The sequence below is a fragment of the Ananas comosus genome, linkage group 16, assembly GCF_001540865.1.
Source record: "Ananas comosus cultivar F153 linkage group 16, ASM154086v1, whole genome shotgun sequence".
NCBI lineage: Eukaryota > Viridiplantae > Streptophyta > Magnoliopsida > Poales > Bromeliaceae > Ananas > Ananas comosus.
The window spans coordinates 8,619,121-8,637,906 of NC_033636.1; the positions used below are offsets into that span (position 1 = coordinate 8,619,121).

An 18,786-nucleotide genomic window follows, 5' to 3' on the forward strand; every position below is an offset into this window, starting at 1 on the left:
TAAGGTTATTACATACTATTGCAGAACACGCTATTCTCCATTTAGAACAAACCAGAATGTTGCCAACAGGGAGCTCAAATAAAACCAGACAGCGAGCAACAAGACGGAGAGCAATAGTAAGTAAAAAAAGGTGTTATCTGTCATATCCAAACACAATCAAAGAGTGAAAATAAAAACCTTCGAGTCTATCAAGTTACACATATCAAGTACAGTAGTACACATCCGAACGGACAATTTTGGAATGGAACTAAGAAATTCAAATCTTGTAACTATCACCAAAATGTAATTCAGCTACTCTCCATCTGGTAAAAGCTTTGATCATAAGTTATACCTGCTTCTACATCTTTCTTCTTTCCTGAGGGAGGCTCCAATTGACGACTGTTGCAAATTCCTTGTTAGAAGCTTGGCTTAGTTTCAAAAAGCGTAACAAATGATTCGAATTGGAAATTGCAAGAAAGAGCTTATATTTGATGGCAGTCCGACAGTCAGAAGGTTGAGAAAGATTCGGTCTTAACAGAGACTGCTGCAAAACAGATGTACGCATGGAATACAGACAAGTGCCCCAGCATGCCTTTCCAAAAGTTGCTAAGCAAATCTGAAATTCCGAGTCCAAGAATTCAAGGCCAGCAAAGTTCAATTAGAGTGCATATAGATAAACAACATTGGCATCTATTGGAAGAACATTTCCTGAGCATTTTCCATCTACAAGGTGACAATGCACCACTTTGCTAAAGACTATCAACAAGGAAATTGAAAAGAACATCAGCAACAGCATCAGAAACCACACAGTTCTAGAACCATCACAAATAATAATGCCACGTACCTTGTAAAGAAAGTCCTAATTGTCACCTGTTTCCTGTAACTTTTAAGTCTTATTAGCTCTAAGATTTCTTGCTCGCTGAAACACAAAATATCAAGATATTATTTCTCATTTATTCCCGTGATGCTTCTCAAGGTGGTCCGATCCTTTCAACCATCAAAATTTGCATAAAATAGTCGTTAAGTACAAACAATTGATGATGATGCGCTAAATGCCTTTAGTATCTTCGAAGCTTCTAATGATCGTACATGCACCACATGCCTACAGTATCACCAGGCATTCATTTCAATCTTGTTAAGTAACTTCCATAGGAATGCTAATAAAAAACAATGACTTAAACACAAAGAATGAGCCTAACAACAACCCAAGAGAAGGATAATGTATTGCTTCAAAACATTTCGACAGGAAGTTCATCTTTTATCAGAAAATATTCGTGCCAATCCCGCTCGAAATTCAATAGCTACCTTACAGTGTACTAACAAATATGCACAATAAACCCTACAATGATCTTTTAACAACAATTACTCTGCAGATGATGAATGCCATAGGTCCGGAAAAAGTAAAGAGTAACTATTTTATTTCACGAGGAATATCGGTAGGTCATTTACAAATGCTTCTATCATCCAAATTGTCAAGGTGAAACGGATGCAGATAATTTCAACATCATTCTCCCTTATGAATATTTTCTTTCGTTTCCACTTGAAGTTAAAGAAAATCTCTTTTCCTCCAATGTAAAAGAATTCTTGCAGTGATTGTGGTTTAAAATTTTAAATGGAACAGGCAGCGATCAATTTTTATAACAGAAGAATAATTAGTATTGTTCTGATCATTCTTTATGGAAACATTAAATTGCATGAGAAACAAATATACCAAATGCTTTGTAAGCATTGGACACATGTTCTTATACCATTCAATACATGAGCTCTCATCAATATTCACAAACTGGTAAGATTATTGAAGTGGTTACACCAGTACTATAGCAACCAAAGTACGCGGTATCTTTTGTAACAAACTCTGACCAGATTTAGGAAGGAAATAAACAATAGTGAATTAATACACAATATATGTAATATTACTGACAAGAGCAAGCTATCCAACATACTGAATTGAGATTTCTCCCGCATTAAGTAAATAGAGGCACTCAGCAGTTAACTTTTAAGTTCTTACCACATTTTGAGTGCAACCATCATAAGCTGCAATAGATACACAGGTGCCCATAACTTAGCTATCAAAAGCACCTAGTCAGCCTGCAGTAAGATCGGGAAAAATGAGAAGCGCAGTTAAAAGATACCAACTGATCAGCTTGTGCTGAATCCTTTGTCAGGATCAGATGGAGATAGAGATGTTGCCACATTCCCCGAAGGTTAAATAGGTAACAAACCCACTATCATCTTGGCCTGCTGGCATGCTTTAAAAGCCTCCAACTTCAGCCTGAAAAGTGCATCGGGAATATCAAATATATCCCAAGTATAGAATAAGCAACTTCTTATTGAGATAGCATTATGTGCTCACTGTGCTATGGTAGTATACATGAAGCTACTGAACATTTGAGCCAGTAGATTAAAGCTACTGAAATTAAAGAGAACTAATAACGAGCTCACACTCAAGCAACTAAAAAGCGTTCACAGGAATAAATCGAGAAAAAATTATGAGAATTACATTGAACAGAAATTTATGCGCTATAAAAGACAAGGCGGAAATTAACATAAATTTTAACTGTTTGAGAAAAATATTTATGACAAACTGCACTCAAAATGCTTTTGAGAACCCACAATCACATTAGTAAACCAAACAAGCTTTCTTGCAACATTAAGCGACAGCAAATTTGTTACATTAATAATCTTTAGCAAATTTCCCAGAGAGCAATCTGCATGAAAGTTTTACAGAAAATAAGATAATCTCCTGATAATTTACTGCAAAGCTAATAGAAGCTGGTCATCATTGTAAACTTTTGAGTCATCCACATGGGACAATTTTCTCATAGCAAAGTGCAATAGCATAAACAGAAGCGACAACATTAAACCAAGACTTACTTCCAAAATCGCTCAAGGGTATTCAACTGCTTTTTTCATGAAAGATTTTTCATACAAAATTATGCTACAGAAGCTCATTGTCTTTAGCACAAAATATGAGTAGCATGTGGCACTAAAATGAATGACTGACTTTACAGTACAGCAGAAAGTTAAAGAGACAAGTAAGGACCTAAAAAAAAAAAAAATCCTACAATGAGCTGACACTATTTTCCTGAAGACTGAAAGGAACATTGGTTCTGGTAGATGCTAAATGCTTTAGCTCTATTAAATGCTCATCATCTGATATGTGGAGTTCTAGGCGGAGGTTACCCATCAACTCTTCTTTTTCCCAGGTTAAGGGCCCAGATGCATATAATGCCAACAATGTACGATGATAGGCTTCTAACTCTAACCGATGAACTTCTTCCTCTAGATCCTCTTTTTTATCAAGGGAAAGAAATTTCTCAGATGCACAGGAAGGTTCAATATCATTGAAATTTAATGGACTAACTACAGGACAGTAGGGGGACCTATAAGGGCTGCAGCAAGGACTACAACTACCGACAGAGGATGCAATACTCTCATCATCATTAGGTTCATCAATAGCATGTTGTACTCCATATCTTTCACCAAGTATATACGGTGAAGCAACAGCATCTACCTTTTCAAGTAGAACTGGCTGGCACTTTCCCTCTTTCTCTACTAATCTCCTCTTATTCTTAGCTCCTGCAGATGTGCCAATAATCATCAAGCAGTCATTTGGCCTTTTCTCCCCACTTCTCGATGCGAGCTCCCTAAGACAAGTACTTCTTCCAAAGTGTAATTGATCATCTCCACCGTATTTCTCCAACTCTATGCATGACTGAGGTACTTGTGGGCTAAAGTTCCCCAACTTCATCCGGCTATCCATGACTCCTTTGCATCTTCGATAACCCTGCAGCAAAATATAAACACATCAATCACCAAAAAAGGTTAGAATAACTTTTCGCAGAACCATGGCTCAATGAACGAAAAAAAAAGACCTCGTTTGGCCACGGTCACTGTTTTTCTGGTCTTCAAGCTCATTGTTTGCAATTTATACATTAAGGATTTTAATTGTCAACTAACTACAATAATTCAGAGTAACTTTTTTTTCCCCTCTTTGTTGCCTTAGTAATACCCAAAAACAGAAGCCCATTCGCTGGCATGTTGAATAGCGAATTTGAGTTTTAAAAAGTAAAAAAAAGCACATGTGTAACCAAATGAGGCCTAAAGGTTTTCAGTAAAAAGAAAGAATCGTAATCAATAGCAAATAACAAGATCAAATTAATATGATCACCTTCTGAATCACATCCCATTTCCCATCCCTCCAAGACTGTCGCACTCTAAGGCCAGATAAATGCGCTCTAAAGACTTTCGACGTTCCAAGAAGTCTGACAACATAATAACTCGAATCAATGACTCGGGACACTATTGCAAGCTTCCAGGAGTTACTCTCAAAGGCCTCAACTATGTCACCCTGAACCCAGCTCTCTGTGGACTCGAAAGGAGGCGGGCATGGCCTGATAGCCTTTCTCGGCACTCGCCCGACAGCCAAATTTGTATCAAGTGAACAAGTAATGAATCGCACATTATAAGTATGCCCGTTGCCGGAGATTATCTCCGCAGGGCACCATGATCCTAAGGGCACCTCCCACTTGCTCATTACCTCCACCTTGCTGCCTTTCTTGAATCTCATTGTGCAATGATCTCGGATTTCAATTTCGAGAACTTTGATTTGAACAATCTGATGAAGAAAAAAGGCAAAGAATTAGATCCACCACAAATTACTGCAGTATTTTACACAATATTGCATTCAACATGAAATTATAAGCATCAACTGAATATTCTCCATATGCCTAATCGATACGCTATTTAGTTAAGAGAAAAACGTGCAAAGAAACGCAAACAAACACGGTAAAATCTAGTAAAACTACAAATCAGCCGATGAAGTTTTGTTTCCAACAAATATCGAAGTTAATTCCACTAATGATACAATAGCTAGCATATAAATATCGACCATACGTCGTTAGAAACCTACAAAAAATTGCATCAGGGTGCAAATACTAACATCGATCGAACTTAACACAGAAGAGACAATAGCATGATCGAACAACCATACAATAAGTGCAAGTTACGATGCGAAACTGGATTTAATAACTACGAAAACCCTAGGACTGATTCAACATCAAACCCTTACTAACCTTCAATAAAAAGCATCTAATAATCACCCCAAAAATTGAAGAACATCTCAACAAAATTAAAAAATAATCAGAAACATAACAACAAAACAAATAACAGCACCTAATAAAAGAATCACCCACCGATCCCCGTACTTAAAACTAGTCCAAAAGGAACAAAAGGACGATAAATTCCAAAATAGATGAAATGATCGAGCAAAAACACACAAAATTACAAAAAAAAATGGATATATTTCGAATGAAGTGTGAAAGAAAATCACAATTACCTCTCTACGATCGATCGATCGGAGACGAAGAGCGATCGATTCGTCTCCTTCTCACCTTCGCTTCTCTTCGACGATCCCTCGCGCTCTCCCTCTTCCCTCCGCTGCCCCCAAATTCCTTCCTTCTGTGGGTTTAATTTCTCGGCTTATTTCTACCTTTTTAATTTTTCGGTTTAAAAAGCGTAAATTGGTAGGAGAAAATTATATTAAAAAAAGGGTAAACTTCAAATACCACCCTGTAGTTTCTCAGTTTCTCACTTGAATATCTCATATTTTAGATTGTATTAAGTTAGTCCCTCGTGATTTTATTTTTATCTTTTTGTCATTTTTTCGTTAATATTTCGTTAAATTATATACAAAAAACTTCAAATACCCTATTTAAACTTATCGTATATTCACTTTAGTATCATTTAGTTTTTATTTTATCACTGATTTAATAAAAAAATTTGTAAAATTAATAATAAAAAAATAAAAATGAAATCATAGGCACTAAATTGATATACTCTAAATTATCAGATACTAAAGTGAAAATATATGAAACCACATGAATGATATTTGAAGTTTTTTTTTTAAAAATATTTATACATTTAACGGACGTGACGGGAATTAAAATCCAACTGTGGGGTAGGGGTTACGTCCGGGGAGAAGAGGTGGCGAGTCCGAAACGAACTGGGATGCGGTTGAACGATATTAACGGTCGGATGAGGAGCGGAGTGGACGGTTGGATGTGGAATGGACGGTCAACGATTTTTCTCGAATCTTCCATGTGTGTGAGTTAAATCGAACCGGTAACACCAGTGGCGGTGCACCCAATTTAGAGTAGAGAGGAGTTATTTTCCTCTGTAAATATTCATTTTTATTATTTAATTTAATAAATATAAATTAAATTTATTTGTAATTTTATTTTTTTTAAATATTATAATTAAATTTGTTTTGTTTGATATCCAAAGTTAATGGCCGACAAAATAATAGAAAATTAACTATTGTGATTTTTTTATTTTTTATATGTTAATATACAAAGTTTCAGTAAACTAAACAAAAAGAGTGAAATAATTATCGTAATTTTAAAGTCATTGATTTTCTACAGAAATAAACAACAACNAAATAAAAAAATCACAATAGTTAATTTTCTATTATCATGTGATTTTTTTATTTTTTATATGTTAATATACAAAGTTTCAGTAAACTAAACAAAAAGAGTGAAATAATTATCGTAATTTTAAAGTCATTGATTTTCTACAGAAATAAACAACAACATAAAAAATAAATTCACATGAACTTCACATCAACTAAAAGTCATTTTCTAGGTAACAAATATTTATAGGCGAACAAAAAAGTTGTAACGAATAATATAAATTTTTTTAATTTAAAACTTGCAAAATTTTCTTTCAAAATAAACCTTCCTGCAACACTCGCCTGGCCCATTTTAAGAACGGTTTGGCCTTATTATGGAAGTAGCAGAATATAGCAAGACCAATTTGTATAAAAAAAAATCACTAATTTTATGATTTTGCAAAGATAGACTGTTTTTTAGAATTTTATAGATTCGGTTCGAAATTCTTGAAAATTAAATCAAATATTCTTACTTATTTTTCTCCTTTTTTTTTTTTTTCTGTTGTTTTTTCTTTCCTCCAACCCTCCTCCACCTAGCTCCTTCGTAGCCATCAGCGACGGTAATGAAGGTAGCTCCTCAGTTTGAATAAGAACAGAGCAGATGGAGGTGATGAGGGCGTGGCCGAGATAATACTTGTTATCGCCCGTAAAGGTGAAGACGAAAACATACCCGCACTTTTCCAAAAAAAGCCACAGAAAGTAAAAGAAATAATAATAAAAAATAAAAATATCTTTTTCTATAGAAAAGATCAAAAATCAGTGATGAAAGAAGAGAATATGAAATAGCACCGTTAAAATTAGGTTTCATTATTTGAGAAGAAATTTGAACGAAAATTACATATTTTGAGATAAAAAATTGTATTATCTCATATGAGAGTTACACGTTTTGAGAAATATTACACTATTTTTTCTCCTCCTTTTCCTTCGCTTCGCATGCTTCTTCCGTGCCCATCTGAGGTCGACGACGCGTGGTGGAGGCGGAGGAAAGCGCCGCGATGCCGGAGAAGAGAGCGGCGGAGAAGTGGGCCGGGTCGGGCCCTCTGTACGACGCGCCTGGCCCGTAGGCCAGCTGCGGTCGGCCGGGCCGGGCCAGCAGGCTTGCTTCTGGGAGGGTCGCGCCCGCTGCGGGACAGGCCAGGCCAGAAGGCCCTCTTCGGGGCGGGCCAGGCCTGAGCGCTCGCTGGCCCGCTGCAGCCGGGCAGGGCCCGCCCTCCGGTACCGGGTGGGGCAGGACGGGCCAGCGCATCCGCAGGGCGTGGCGGGCCTCTCTCCCACAATTGCTTCTCTCTTCTTTTTTTTTTTTTTTTTTTTTTTTTTTAACTTCTCTTCTCTGTCGATGCACAAAGAAGAACATAAAAAAAGATGACAACACACCTAAGTTCGAATNTTTTAACTTCTCTTCTCTGTCGATGCACAAAGAAGAACATTAAAAAAGATTACAACACACCTAAGTTCGAATCCTAGTTGATTCACATTTTCAGCTAAATTTATTTCCAAATGAAATAAACGAAGCGGGTAGCGTGCTACCAATCTCTCAAAAAAAAAAAAAATTACAACAGAAATGCACGAAATAGAAAGAAAAAAAAAAAAAAAAACACAACGAATGTAAGATTTTTTTTCGTATATCTCATGGTCATTTTAAAAGAAATTAATACTTAACTTATTTGGATAAATCGCAATCCGCACCTTATGTGAATCGAGTTGAATTTCAACAAATCAATGTGGACACACCACATGGCAATATTTTTAAAAATAGATTTCCATTTTAAGGTATTATATCATATTTTGGTTCTCGAAGATGTCGGTGTACGGACTGGGAGGATGGATGTAAATAATCTTAACTACAAAACAGTGCTTCGTATCACTTTCTGAAAAGATTAAAAATAAAACTGAAGTTCAATTTATAATTTTTTTTTTTTTCTGAAAATTGCAGAGGCTGAAAGGAGAAAAACCATGGTCTGATAGAGGACAGATGCGTTGATGGACCAGATCGAGGCAAAGCTTTTTCTCTTGGAACTCTCTCAAAATTTAGATGAATAGTCAATTAAACCATTCATAGTCTTTAACTAAGAAAGACGGCAAATGCAGCGCGCCGACCTCCGCTTTCTCGTGTTGAAGGCAAGAAGCCACCAAATTGCAAATGCTAGTTTTTATCAAACAACAGCGTAGAAACTCATAATTTATGGCACTTCCCATAACTTCTAATTGGATAATATCAGAGAACTTTAAAAGTTTCACATGGGAGATAATGTAAGTGTGTCAAACCCTTATCTATTGGAAGCACACTAATACTAATATGAAAGTTAAGCATTTAAATAGATGATTTGTATCAAACGAGTTGTTGGTATTATATTTAGTACTAGAGCCGGATTGGCAACCGAAAGTGTAAGATAAATTTAATGCACCTTATAATTTTTAACTGTTTGTATAAATGGATCTAACGAAAATATAAGAATCTAAATGACAAATTTGATCTGACGCGGATAGCAGGATGTGAAACGGATTCAAGTGATGACGCGTGCAACGGATCAGATTGGAACATTTTTGCATTTGACCTATTTAAATCAGAGGTGGAGGAAATCCGAGGTAACGATGTTGCGGGTCAAACTTCTGATCCTTGATGGAAGGTTAAAAAGAAAAGAAAGAAAAGGATGGAGTGAAAGTCTGATGTGCACCATCGGGCTTGGCACTACTTTGCATCGGTTGGATTTATGGAAGGTTACTGCATTCCAGAAGCATAGATAGCTGGATTGTTTCGTTGGCTTGGGGTAATAATAATAATAAAGTTCATTGTTAGAACCAAGTGCCCATTTCCTTTCTCCTCAAACAACAACCGAGAGAGAGAGAGAGAGAGAGAGAGAGAGAGAGAGAGAGAGAGAGAGAGAGANNNTATATATATATATATATATATATATATATATATAGAGAGAGAGAGAGAGAGAGAGAGAGAGAGAGAGAGAGAGAGAGAGAGAGAGAGAGAGAGATAAACAAAAAGGAAATTCCAGCATAGAGATTTTTTTTTTTTGGGGGGGGGAACAACATTTGTATTTTGTATGCAGCAATCAGCAGGTTGGCTAAAAAGAAGAGCAAACTCATAAAAAGAAAGGAAAAAAAAAAGAACAGCTCAATCTGATGCATCTCTATCTTGTTTAATGTAAATATTAGCTCCTAATTTAAGGCTGTAATTAGTTAAGAGTTTCCATTTCAAAAACTAATGAAGCCTCGGAATGCGCTTTCATTGTTGTATTTTTACTGCTAGTGCACGGCTTATGTAAGCTGAACTCAATCCATCATCAGAGTAAGACCTGTTTGGATGCGAGAATATTTTATTCGAATTAATTTTTTGATTTTACTTAAAAAATTTATAGTAATTAGTTAAAAAAGAATGTGATGAAATGACTAAAATAGAATACCATATCTTCATATCATTTTTTAAATAAGATAAACTACCTCATAAATGAAATATGCTATAGTACAAAATTATGAATGTCAACTTATTTTCAATGAGTAAATATTAAACCTTTTACTTTCAATCATACAAGAAAAATTTTTATACTTAATAAGCCATCAGTATACAACAAATTCCGACGTTCTAATAGAGCTTTGAAGGCATGTTTGGGTGGATGAATCAGTTATTCAATAATAACTTGTGCGCTACAAGTATTCTCACATGGTTGCAACCTTTATTTTTATTTTTAATCTCTAGCAAATTTCTACAATTATAATTTGTTAGAGGAGTAATTCGCCTGCAATGCTATATAATTTATATGAGAAAAGGAATTGCCGATAAGTTAACAAAGAAGATGTGTTGAACATAATAATATTCATGAATATAAACAAGACCACCGACCGTCCCTAGAGCAAGTGACAAAGGGCTTGGTGGTTGGCATCCGAGACCCAAGTTCAAATCCTAGTTGATTCACATTTCCAATTAAGTTTATTTCTAAATGAAATAAACGAAGCGGATAGCGTGCTACCTATCTCTCTCTAAAAAAAAAAAGAAAAAAAAAGAAGAATATAAACAGGACCTAAATATATAAAATTTAACAATGGTGGAGAGTGAATGAGCTTCTCAGTTCTAGACATGAAAATATTGATCTAATTCCTATGCATAGGAATTGATATTGCCAGAATTAATTTTATTATTTACATGCCAAAACGACTTGTTGTAACTTGTCAAGATACAATTTTCCGGGATGTTGATCAATTCATGAACTAATAGACGATTAGTCAATCACTGACCCTGTAGTTGGGCTGCTCTTTTAAATAGTAGGAGAGAATTTGGATTGATACTGCACCTGATAAGATTTGATAGCGATATGTTATTAATTACTAATATTATTATTAAATGATAGTACTGTAAGTTTCATCCTAACTAACATAATAATTATTGACAGGGAAAATTCTCAATTCGAAGGGACTCAATAACAAAACAGGTTATAAGTTAACAAACAAATGTAGTTAACAAGTGAACAAACAGGAGTAGGTAAACCTAAACTACCCGAAGATAATTACCCGGCGAACCCTGCCGTCGTAGGAGACCGCGAGCAACAGCAATTGAGAGAGAGAGAGAGAGAGAGAGAGAGAGAGAGAGAGATGAGGAAAAGTAGTGGATCCTCTTAAGAAACCATAGCCATATATCTGACACGTCCACCCTCAATTTCCCCATCACAGTGTGAAAAATTAAATCGATAAATATAACCGTAGAAGCAATTTCCGAAACAACCAACATATCTAAAAGATGTAGATCAAGATCCAGAAAATATTCTATCACAATATCGGAACCCTAATTACAGGGATGTCCAATCCACAATGAATCCTAATCACATCAAAAACCATCGTAAAACCTTCCCAAATTCGAATTCAGAAGAATACGAAACTCTATATACCCTAATCAGAGGAATCAAATGCACTGTAGTTAAAAAAAAAAAAAAATGGAAACGATCGTAAGGATACGTACTTATTAGCGAGAGAGGGGGGGGGCACGAATTCGATCCCGTTCCACATCCTCCCCGATTCATCCCGTTCCCTGGGAATCGGGATCGGAGACTCTGTTCTCGTTCCCGTAGCTCCCGATCGCCTCGATCGGATCCACATCCTCCATGATCGTCATCGACGTCCCGTTCCAGTTGCTGTACCCGTCGATCGACTTGTTCTTGATCCGCGCGATGATCGACTCGTCCTTGCTCGGCATCTCGATCTCTGCGGACGATCCGTAACAGCCGATCCGAGAGATCAAAGAGGTCGCGAAAACAAGGCGATCAGAGATCAAAGAGGTAGCGAAAAGAGACGCGATCGGAGATCAAAGCGATAGGGTTAGAGAGGGAGAAGAGGGGGGGNGGGTTTACCGGCGCTGGAGAAGAACAAGAGGACGGCGAAGCAGAGGACGATGACGAGGGGGATGAGGTGGATGGCCCTCTCGGCGAGGCGCGACTGCGCCGCCTCCTTCTTCGCGGCGTCGGATGAGGGGTCGTAGAGGGGGAGTTGGTCGACATCGAGGGCGAGGCTCGACGATCTCGCACCTCCGCCGCCGCCGCCCATGGTGAGGTAGCTCCCCGAGCGGTGCATCTCTCTCTCTCTCTGTGTTTCTCTCTCTAGGTTCTTGAGGGTTCTGGAGAGAAATGGATCGGAAAGGGGAGAGAAAAGGGGGGGTTTTATAGTGGTGCGCTTTCGCTCCGCTTCGCTTCCGATGGAGGGTAGGGGACGCAACGCGGGAATTTGGTTTTTGGGATTTCGCGTCGCAGATCCAGGAATGATGGACCGAGTGCACCGTGGACCACTGTTCTACGCCGTGGACCACCGTTCTAAACCTAGTTATAGTCTTAAACTTCGTTTGGAATTGCGGAGAGATATGGAATTGCGGAGAGATTGCATTATATACCGTGTCTCAGTACGATAAAAAGATTGCGGTCCGCATATTGCGATGTGATGAGTCGATTATGATATATTTTTTTTATGGTCCTACTAGAGAACGCAAATGTAAATCTCTATATTCTTTTACCCTAATTCTATTTTATCTAATAACGTCGGATAAAACTCAATACCGAACTAAGCTTTATAGGTAGGAGAGAAAAATATCTTAGACATAATTTTATAAAAAATATTATCTATACACTTATTTATTGGAGTATATTAATTATCCTACTCATCAAAAAGTTTATTGAACCTTTTTAAAATATATATTTTAAGACTAATAAAAAAACAGTTGCCTTTTTATGAATAAAATATTAGATTTATATTTTATAAATTGATATAGAAGTAGTATTGCTCTAATTTTATACACAATCTTTACACACATTTTCGCCTACCTCTAATTATATAAAAAGTCTCTGGAAATTGTGTTAACAATATTTATAAATAATCTAGTACTGTTACATTTCTTGCAAAGGAAGTTGTACTACGAATTTTAGATGCATTTAAACCAAAATTTGATTTTTCTAAATGAAACTATAAAAGTAGCCTCCACAGCACTTCAAAATCTTTATTTCATTAATTATACTTTCTAGACATCTTTAATAAGTAATAGAATTTTTTTTTTTTTTTTTTGAAACTAATTGATAGTTAAATAATAATTTTTGAAAATTGCGATTTCCGAACATGTTAGATGCCCAAAGTTATGTAGATCACATTTCATTGTTTAAAATCTTACTGCAAAAATTATATAACTTTACAGTTCAAAAGAATAAGAACTGCATCTTAATCTATTAGTTCTGACTCCAGAGGAGTATTTTGAAGACGGGATCGACTTCTACGGGAATATATTTATGAAATTTGATCTCATTCTCATATTCTAATAGTAGTAGTAGATTGTTTGAGATGAATTTTAAGTTATGACTTAAAAAAAAATAATAACAAATAAACAAAAAGAAACTATTCCAGGGTGCACCATCACGGTCCACGGAACAATTTCTCGGCAGTTCAGCGGTTTCGTCGGCTCCTGGAAAGTCGAGTTCAGAGCCTCAGAGGTGACTGAGATCCGGGTTCGTCGGAGTAGGAATGGTACTCGTTGGTTGCGGTCTACGAAAAATACTTGGTGGTCCGCGTCCTGCGACCCAGCATTATCAATGCACGAAACCTAATAATAATAATAATACCAACTCATCTATTTCCCACTTCAGAAGCAATTATTAATGATGGGAAAGTTATACTTTGTAACGCAAGCATGTTTTAATTTATTAGGCTTCGTCTGGTTTGGAGGTAAGTAAAAACTAGTTATTTCAAAAATATGTATGAATTTAAGATTAAGTCTGTAATACATTAATTTTATGTTCGAATGAAAATTGAGTTCAGGATAAGTAAAATAGCACTTAGATAGATAAGATAAAATAAAAGGAATAGTAGGTAGTTATAAATAAAAAAAAATGGTATTGTTCTTTATATTTGAATTTAAATTTTTAAATTTTATATTTAAAATTTAAAGTTTAAATAGAGTCCGGCTGAGATACTATCGATAGCATGAAGCATTTGGTACTATCAATTTTTTTGCCGTTAGATTTATCTTTTTTATTATTTTCATCCGTTCGATTATACTATTCAACCAACCACCCACTCAACCCTAGGGACCCACGTCATCCTAACTACACATCTTTTAATCCAAGATCGAAAATTTAATAGCATCAAGTTATTGGTATTATTAATAGTATTACAGCCTAGTTCAATTTAAATATATATCTTTAAAAATTGAAAACTTCAAAATAAAATTTAAAATTTTAAATCTTCAAATTCAAAAATTTTAAATTTTAAATTTTAAATTTAAGATTAAATATAAATTTTAAAAAAATTAAATATCAAATTTTAAATTTTAAAAAATTAACAATAATAATATATAATTTAAAATTTAAAATTATAAATTTAATTTTAAGATTACAAAATTTTAAATTTAAAAAATTTATAATTTATAATTTAAATTATACCCCAGCCAAACACCACAGTATAATTTTTAATTTAAAATTTTTAAATTACTATAATTAAATTTACAGTCTAATTTTATGGACTGAATATCAATATGCCCATAAAGGAACAATAATATGATATTTTAATTATTATCACATCATTAATTACAACATCAATACATCACTTTCGTATTAACAATATATGACCATTCAGTCAAATTAATTAGACGGTAAAACTGGATTGCAACAATCTAGAAAGCATGAGCCCAAAATTATAATAAATTAAAATTTGAGGATAAAGCTGTCGCGCTAGCCGTATATTATTGACTACTAGATTGTCAGATATGATAGTTAATGATTGATTTATTTTTCAAATTTGATATCTATATTAGATGTCATATTGAATAATTGAAATTAAACCAACTACTAACAGTTATATGCATAATAAGAACTTACTAACAATATATAAAAAATCTTTGTAATGTAGTATTAATCATGGTCTTATAGTCGAAAAAAATTTATTAAGATAATCGTTCTCTATCAGCTTAACCTTTTAGAGCAGCCAATTGTTTCAAATGGTAGAAGAGGAGAATGTGCTGATCTACTTGGACCTGATCTAGTTGATCCAAACATCTCTACAGAGTTATAATCACAGATGCAAATTTCTTCCCCAGAGAAAAGCTTCCCACACTTGAAGTGTTACAATCCCAAATTAGAAAGGAAGAGTTATTTCCCCACCTCAATAGATTAGCACTTCCTGCAATCATGAATCAAAAATCAGAGTTGGGTTCAGCATCCCGAAATGTTACAAAATGCTAAAAAGGAAAGGAAAAGACATAACTTACAATTTTTTAACAGAACACAATACTCTTCTCGTCAGAAATTTCGCTGCAAGTGCTAATTCATTTGGAAGGTAAAGTTGTTCTGCAACTCTTGGAGAGATCTGTTCTACAAAGTTTTGATTTCGACGACTCTCCTGCGCATTAGTGGCTCACTTTCAAAACCAACAAATATTATGCACAAAACTTCAGAACCAGTAAACTGTAAAGCGAGCAATATTAGAACATGCATTATTGTTGCATTTTTTTAGTAGAATATCAAACTATATATTGCCACCTGCATAACTAGTACTCATTTTCTCAAACAAAGTCATCGTAAAGTTCATTCCGGTTCATTTCCTACCAGGGTACCATCCACACTACAACAAACACACATTTGGGCAACTTAATTGCATGGCGGTGTTAGCGAAAATTTTCTAGGCACAAATAGTCAAGTAGGTATTATCACCATGAGCAAAACTAGAAGAAAAATTTTCTGGTACGAACATCACTTAGGGGCTCTGAGATGAATGTCAAGGTAAATAGATGAATATGGACTTCCCCAAAAGCAAGAAAATGGGAACAAGGAATCAGATCAACTGAGTATGCTCAAGTCATATGAATGAATGGATAGACCAACACAGCTATTTGTTCTAACTAAATACAGTACTTGCAATGTACAGAGATTGCTTTCACAATAGTGCTTACCTCCTTTAACCCATCAATTTCGAACTTGGGTCTCCATCTTCAATGTGGTATCAGGATCTTCTCTCTCCGATGAGGGAATAGGAGTTCTTGCCCACAATGCCGGTTGAAGCATGTTGACTTTCATATAGCGGAAGCCGAGTTTTCGGCTAAAGGCTTTTCACTAACAAGAATATCATATGTCGTATCATCAGGCAGAAGGCCTCTGTCAAGCATTTCGTCGTGCAACTGAAAGGCCTCTTGCAACTTGCCTTCCCTAAAGAATCCATTTATCAATGTATTATATACAACAACACTCGGAGGCACTTTGAATTCATCCATTTCATCCAGAATTTTCCGAGCTTCTTCTAATCTTCCATTGCGGCAAAGACCATGTGTTAATGCTGTGAAAGTGATTTCATCAGGAACATTACCCTTTAATACCATCTCAGAGTAAAGTTCTGAAGCCAATGGCACATTACCAACTCTAAGCAATCCATCAATTAGGGTTGTGTAAGTGTCTGTATCACAAGAAGTACCTTCTTTAACCATTCTTTTGTGCAGCCGAATAGCAGCTTCCATTTCATTCCGATTTTTATACTCGGTGATGAGACTGTTATATATAATTGCACTAGGTTTCAATCCAACATTGCGCAAGTCATCAAACAACTTAAGTGCACCATTTAAGTTCCCTTCTTTGCAAAAACTAACAATAAGAGAATTATACACAGCAATATCCAATTCAAGGCCTCGTCGTTTCACCTCATTAAGCAATTTCAAAGCAAGATCACTGCAACTTTTCTTACAGTAACCATCAATGAAAGTGGTGAATGTGATTATACTCGGGGATATACCTTTCTCGAGCATTTTTTGGTAAGTCGAGAATGCTGAATTCATCATGCCGCCTTTTACAAAGCCATTAATTATACTATCATAAGTCATCCGACTGGGAATAAACCCTTCCTCGATAAATTTATCCAGCATTTCGTTAACTTCTGATATTCGACCAACCATACAAAGGCCATTTATTAAGGTGTTATATGTATATTCGTTACAAGCAATGTTTAATGCACGCATTTCATTAAGAAGATTATAAGCCCTATCAAAATCTTTTTTTTTTATGTGTCCATCCATCAGAGTAGTGTATGTGACAACATTAGCTTTAACGCCACTCTGAGACATTTCATTATATAAAATAGTAGCTGAATCCATGTCACCTTGCTTGCCATGCCCAAAGAGCAAACTATTGTAAGATACAACACTCGGTTTTACTCCCCTTTCCTTCATTTTATCCCATATATTCAATGCTTCCTTCAATCTACCACATTGGCAAAGCCAATGCATAAGAATATCGTAAGTGAAGACATTCGGTATACCAAACCCAGTTGCCTCATCAAACAAATCCAAAGCCTCTTTAAATCTATTATCTTTGAGAAAGCACCTTATCACCGTATTAAGGTTAAACACAGTAGGCGACATGCCCCTCTCTTTCATTTGGCAATAAAGCTCGTGGGCTTTCTCTGTGTTTCCGTTTCTATAACAACCTTCTATCAAAACGGAGTATGTAACATTATTTGGAACAATGCCTTCCTCAAGTGTACTAGAGAATAAATCTAAAGCGCTAGTTAAATCTCCCTGAGCACAATACCCTTGCATCAAACTAGTTGAAACAACTATATTAGGTGGCAGGCCATTAGCGAGCATTTCACCTTTTAAACTCAACGCTTTGGTAATGTTTCCTTGTTTGACACAAGCTCCGATAACAGAATTATATATGAACTCAGTAGGAACAAAGCCAAGCCCTTTCATCTCGTCCAATAGATCACAAGCCCGCGTCAAATCGGACATCCTGCATGCTGAACGGATAATGGCAGCGTAAGCCCGCACATCCGGTTTGATTCCCAAATTGACGAGTTCCTTGAAGTACGCTTCAGCTTCTTCCGGTTTCTCGTCCTTTAAACAAGCATTCATCATTATATCAAGCGTTCGAATGTTAACTTCCATTTCCTTTTCCCGCATCTCCCTGTAACACTCTCGAGCTCTCTCCGTACAATTCGACTTAACCATAGCTGTCAACAAATTGTTTCTTGAATTAACATCAGGAATTACACCGTTTTCGACAATTCGGTGAAAAGCTTCCATTGCTTCGTCCATCCGACTAGAATGTGCGTAACAACTCAGTAAGTAGTTAAACGAGCGAGGATCAAAATCGCACCTTTTTGAAGTCTCGATCAGGTGATCGACAATAACATTTGGGCGCCAGCTAGAATTGCTCAAAATGGAGTTTTTGAGCAAGCCTAGGGCGCCGGAAATCCAGTTGCATCGCGCGAGGATATGAAACGAGATGCAGAGAGGATTGATACCCATAAATCCTCTATGCAATTTGAGGTACTTTGAAACCGATTTGGGATCGCTCTGGTTGTTTACAAGGAACTCGATCGCACGCTTCTCCGACGGCGTGTTCAACGGATCGAAAGCAGCGTAAAGTAGCCGAGTCGAAGAGATTGAAGGGGGGGATTGGGCATTTCGAGGATCCTCCGAAGTGGGTTCGGGAGAGGAAGTTACCTGAAGTGGACTCTCGCTGTGAGTCGAATCGTGCGGAGGAAGAAGAGAAGAGGTAGAGGCGGAGCGTGCGAAGGGGAGAGGGCGCCATGGATGGAGAGGCAATGACCTCCGTAGGGCATTCATGGAGGGATCGGGGGATGGTAGTGGGGAGTTAGGGTTTAGAGCGAAGAGGGGGAGGGGGTTTTAGGGTCATGGGGTGGTCGGAGGAGGAAGAAGAGGCGGGTGGGCGGAGCGGGTAAAGTTGAGTTGCATGATTTGAATCCGCTATAGTTTCGAATTTAAATAGCGTATAAATAAGTATAAATAGTATAAATATTTCAAAACAATATTATATAATAATTTTAAATTAAATTAATATGAAAAAAAATATTTATTCTTGTTCTTGTACATTAAACATAGC

The 18,786-nt window shown here is 36.3% G+C and overlaps 2 protein-coding genes across 10 annotated transcripts; both read right to left on the reverse strand.

The window, feature by feature from the left end:
- Nucleotides 107-5,479, reverse strand: LOC109722165 (DUF724 domain-containing protein 3-like). Of its 9 annotated transcripts, none has more exons than XR_002219395.1 (6): nucleotides 5,318-5,479; nucleotides 4,151-4,597; nucleotides 3,494-3,766; nucleotides 2,202-2,251; nucleotides 1,988-2,067; nucleotides 107-898 (listed from the first exon to the last, which is right to left on the reverse strand). XR_002219395.1 is itself a non-coding variant. In XM_020250063.1 (5 exons), the coding sequence occupies exons 2-4, from the start codon at nucleotides 4,547-4,549 to the stop codon at nucleotides 2,231-2,233; spliced, it is 693 nt and encodes a 230-aa protein (XP_020105652.1). In that variant the 5' UTR covers nucleotides 4,550-4,597; nucleotides 5,318-5,479; the 3' UTR covers nucleotides 107-2,067; nucleotides 2,202-2,230. The 9 variants fall into 9 exon arrangements, 2 of the variants coding, with proteins under 2 accessions (XP_020105652.1, XP_020105650.1); XR_002219393.1 differs by having other exon boundaries at nucleotides 107-1,081; XR_002219396.1 differs by having other exon boundaries at nucleotides 107-595; nucleotides 824-898; nucleotides 1,988-2,251.
- On the reverse strand, nucleotides 11,104-18,657 carry LOC109722109 (pentatricopeptide repeat-containing protein At3g54980, mitochondrial-like). The gene is made up of 3 exons (XM_020249994.1): nucleotides 15,969-18,657; nucleotides 11,776-12,211; nucleotides 11,104-11,629 (listed from the first exon to the last, which is right to left on the reverse strand). The coding sequence occupies exons 1-3, from the start codon at nucleotides 18,507-18,509 to the stop codon at nucleotides 11,445-11,447; spliced, it is 3,162 nt and encodes a 1,053-aa protein (XP_020105583.1). The 5' UTR covers nucleotides 18,510-18,657; the 3' UTR covers nucleotides 11,104-11,444.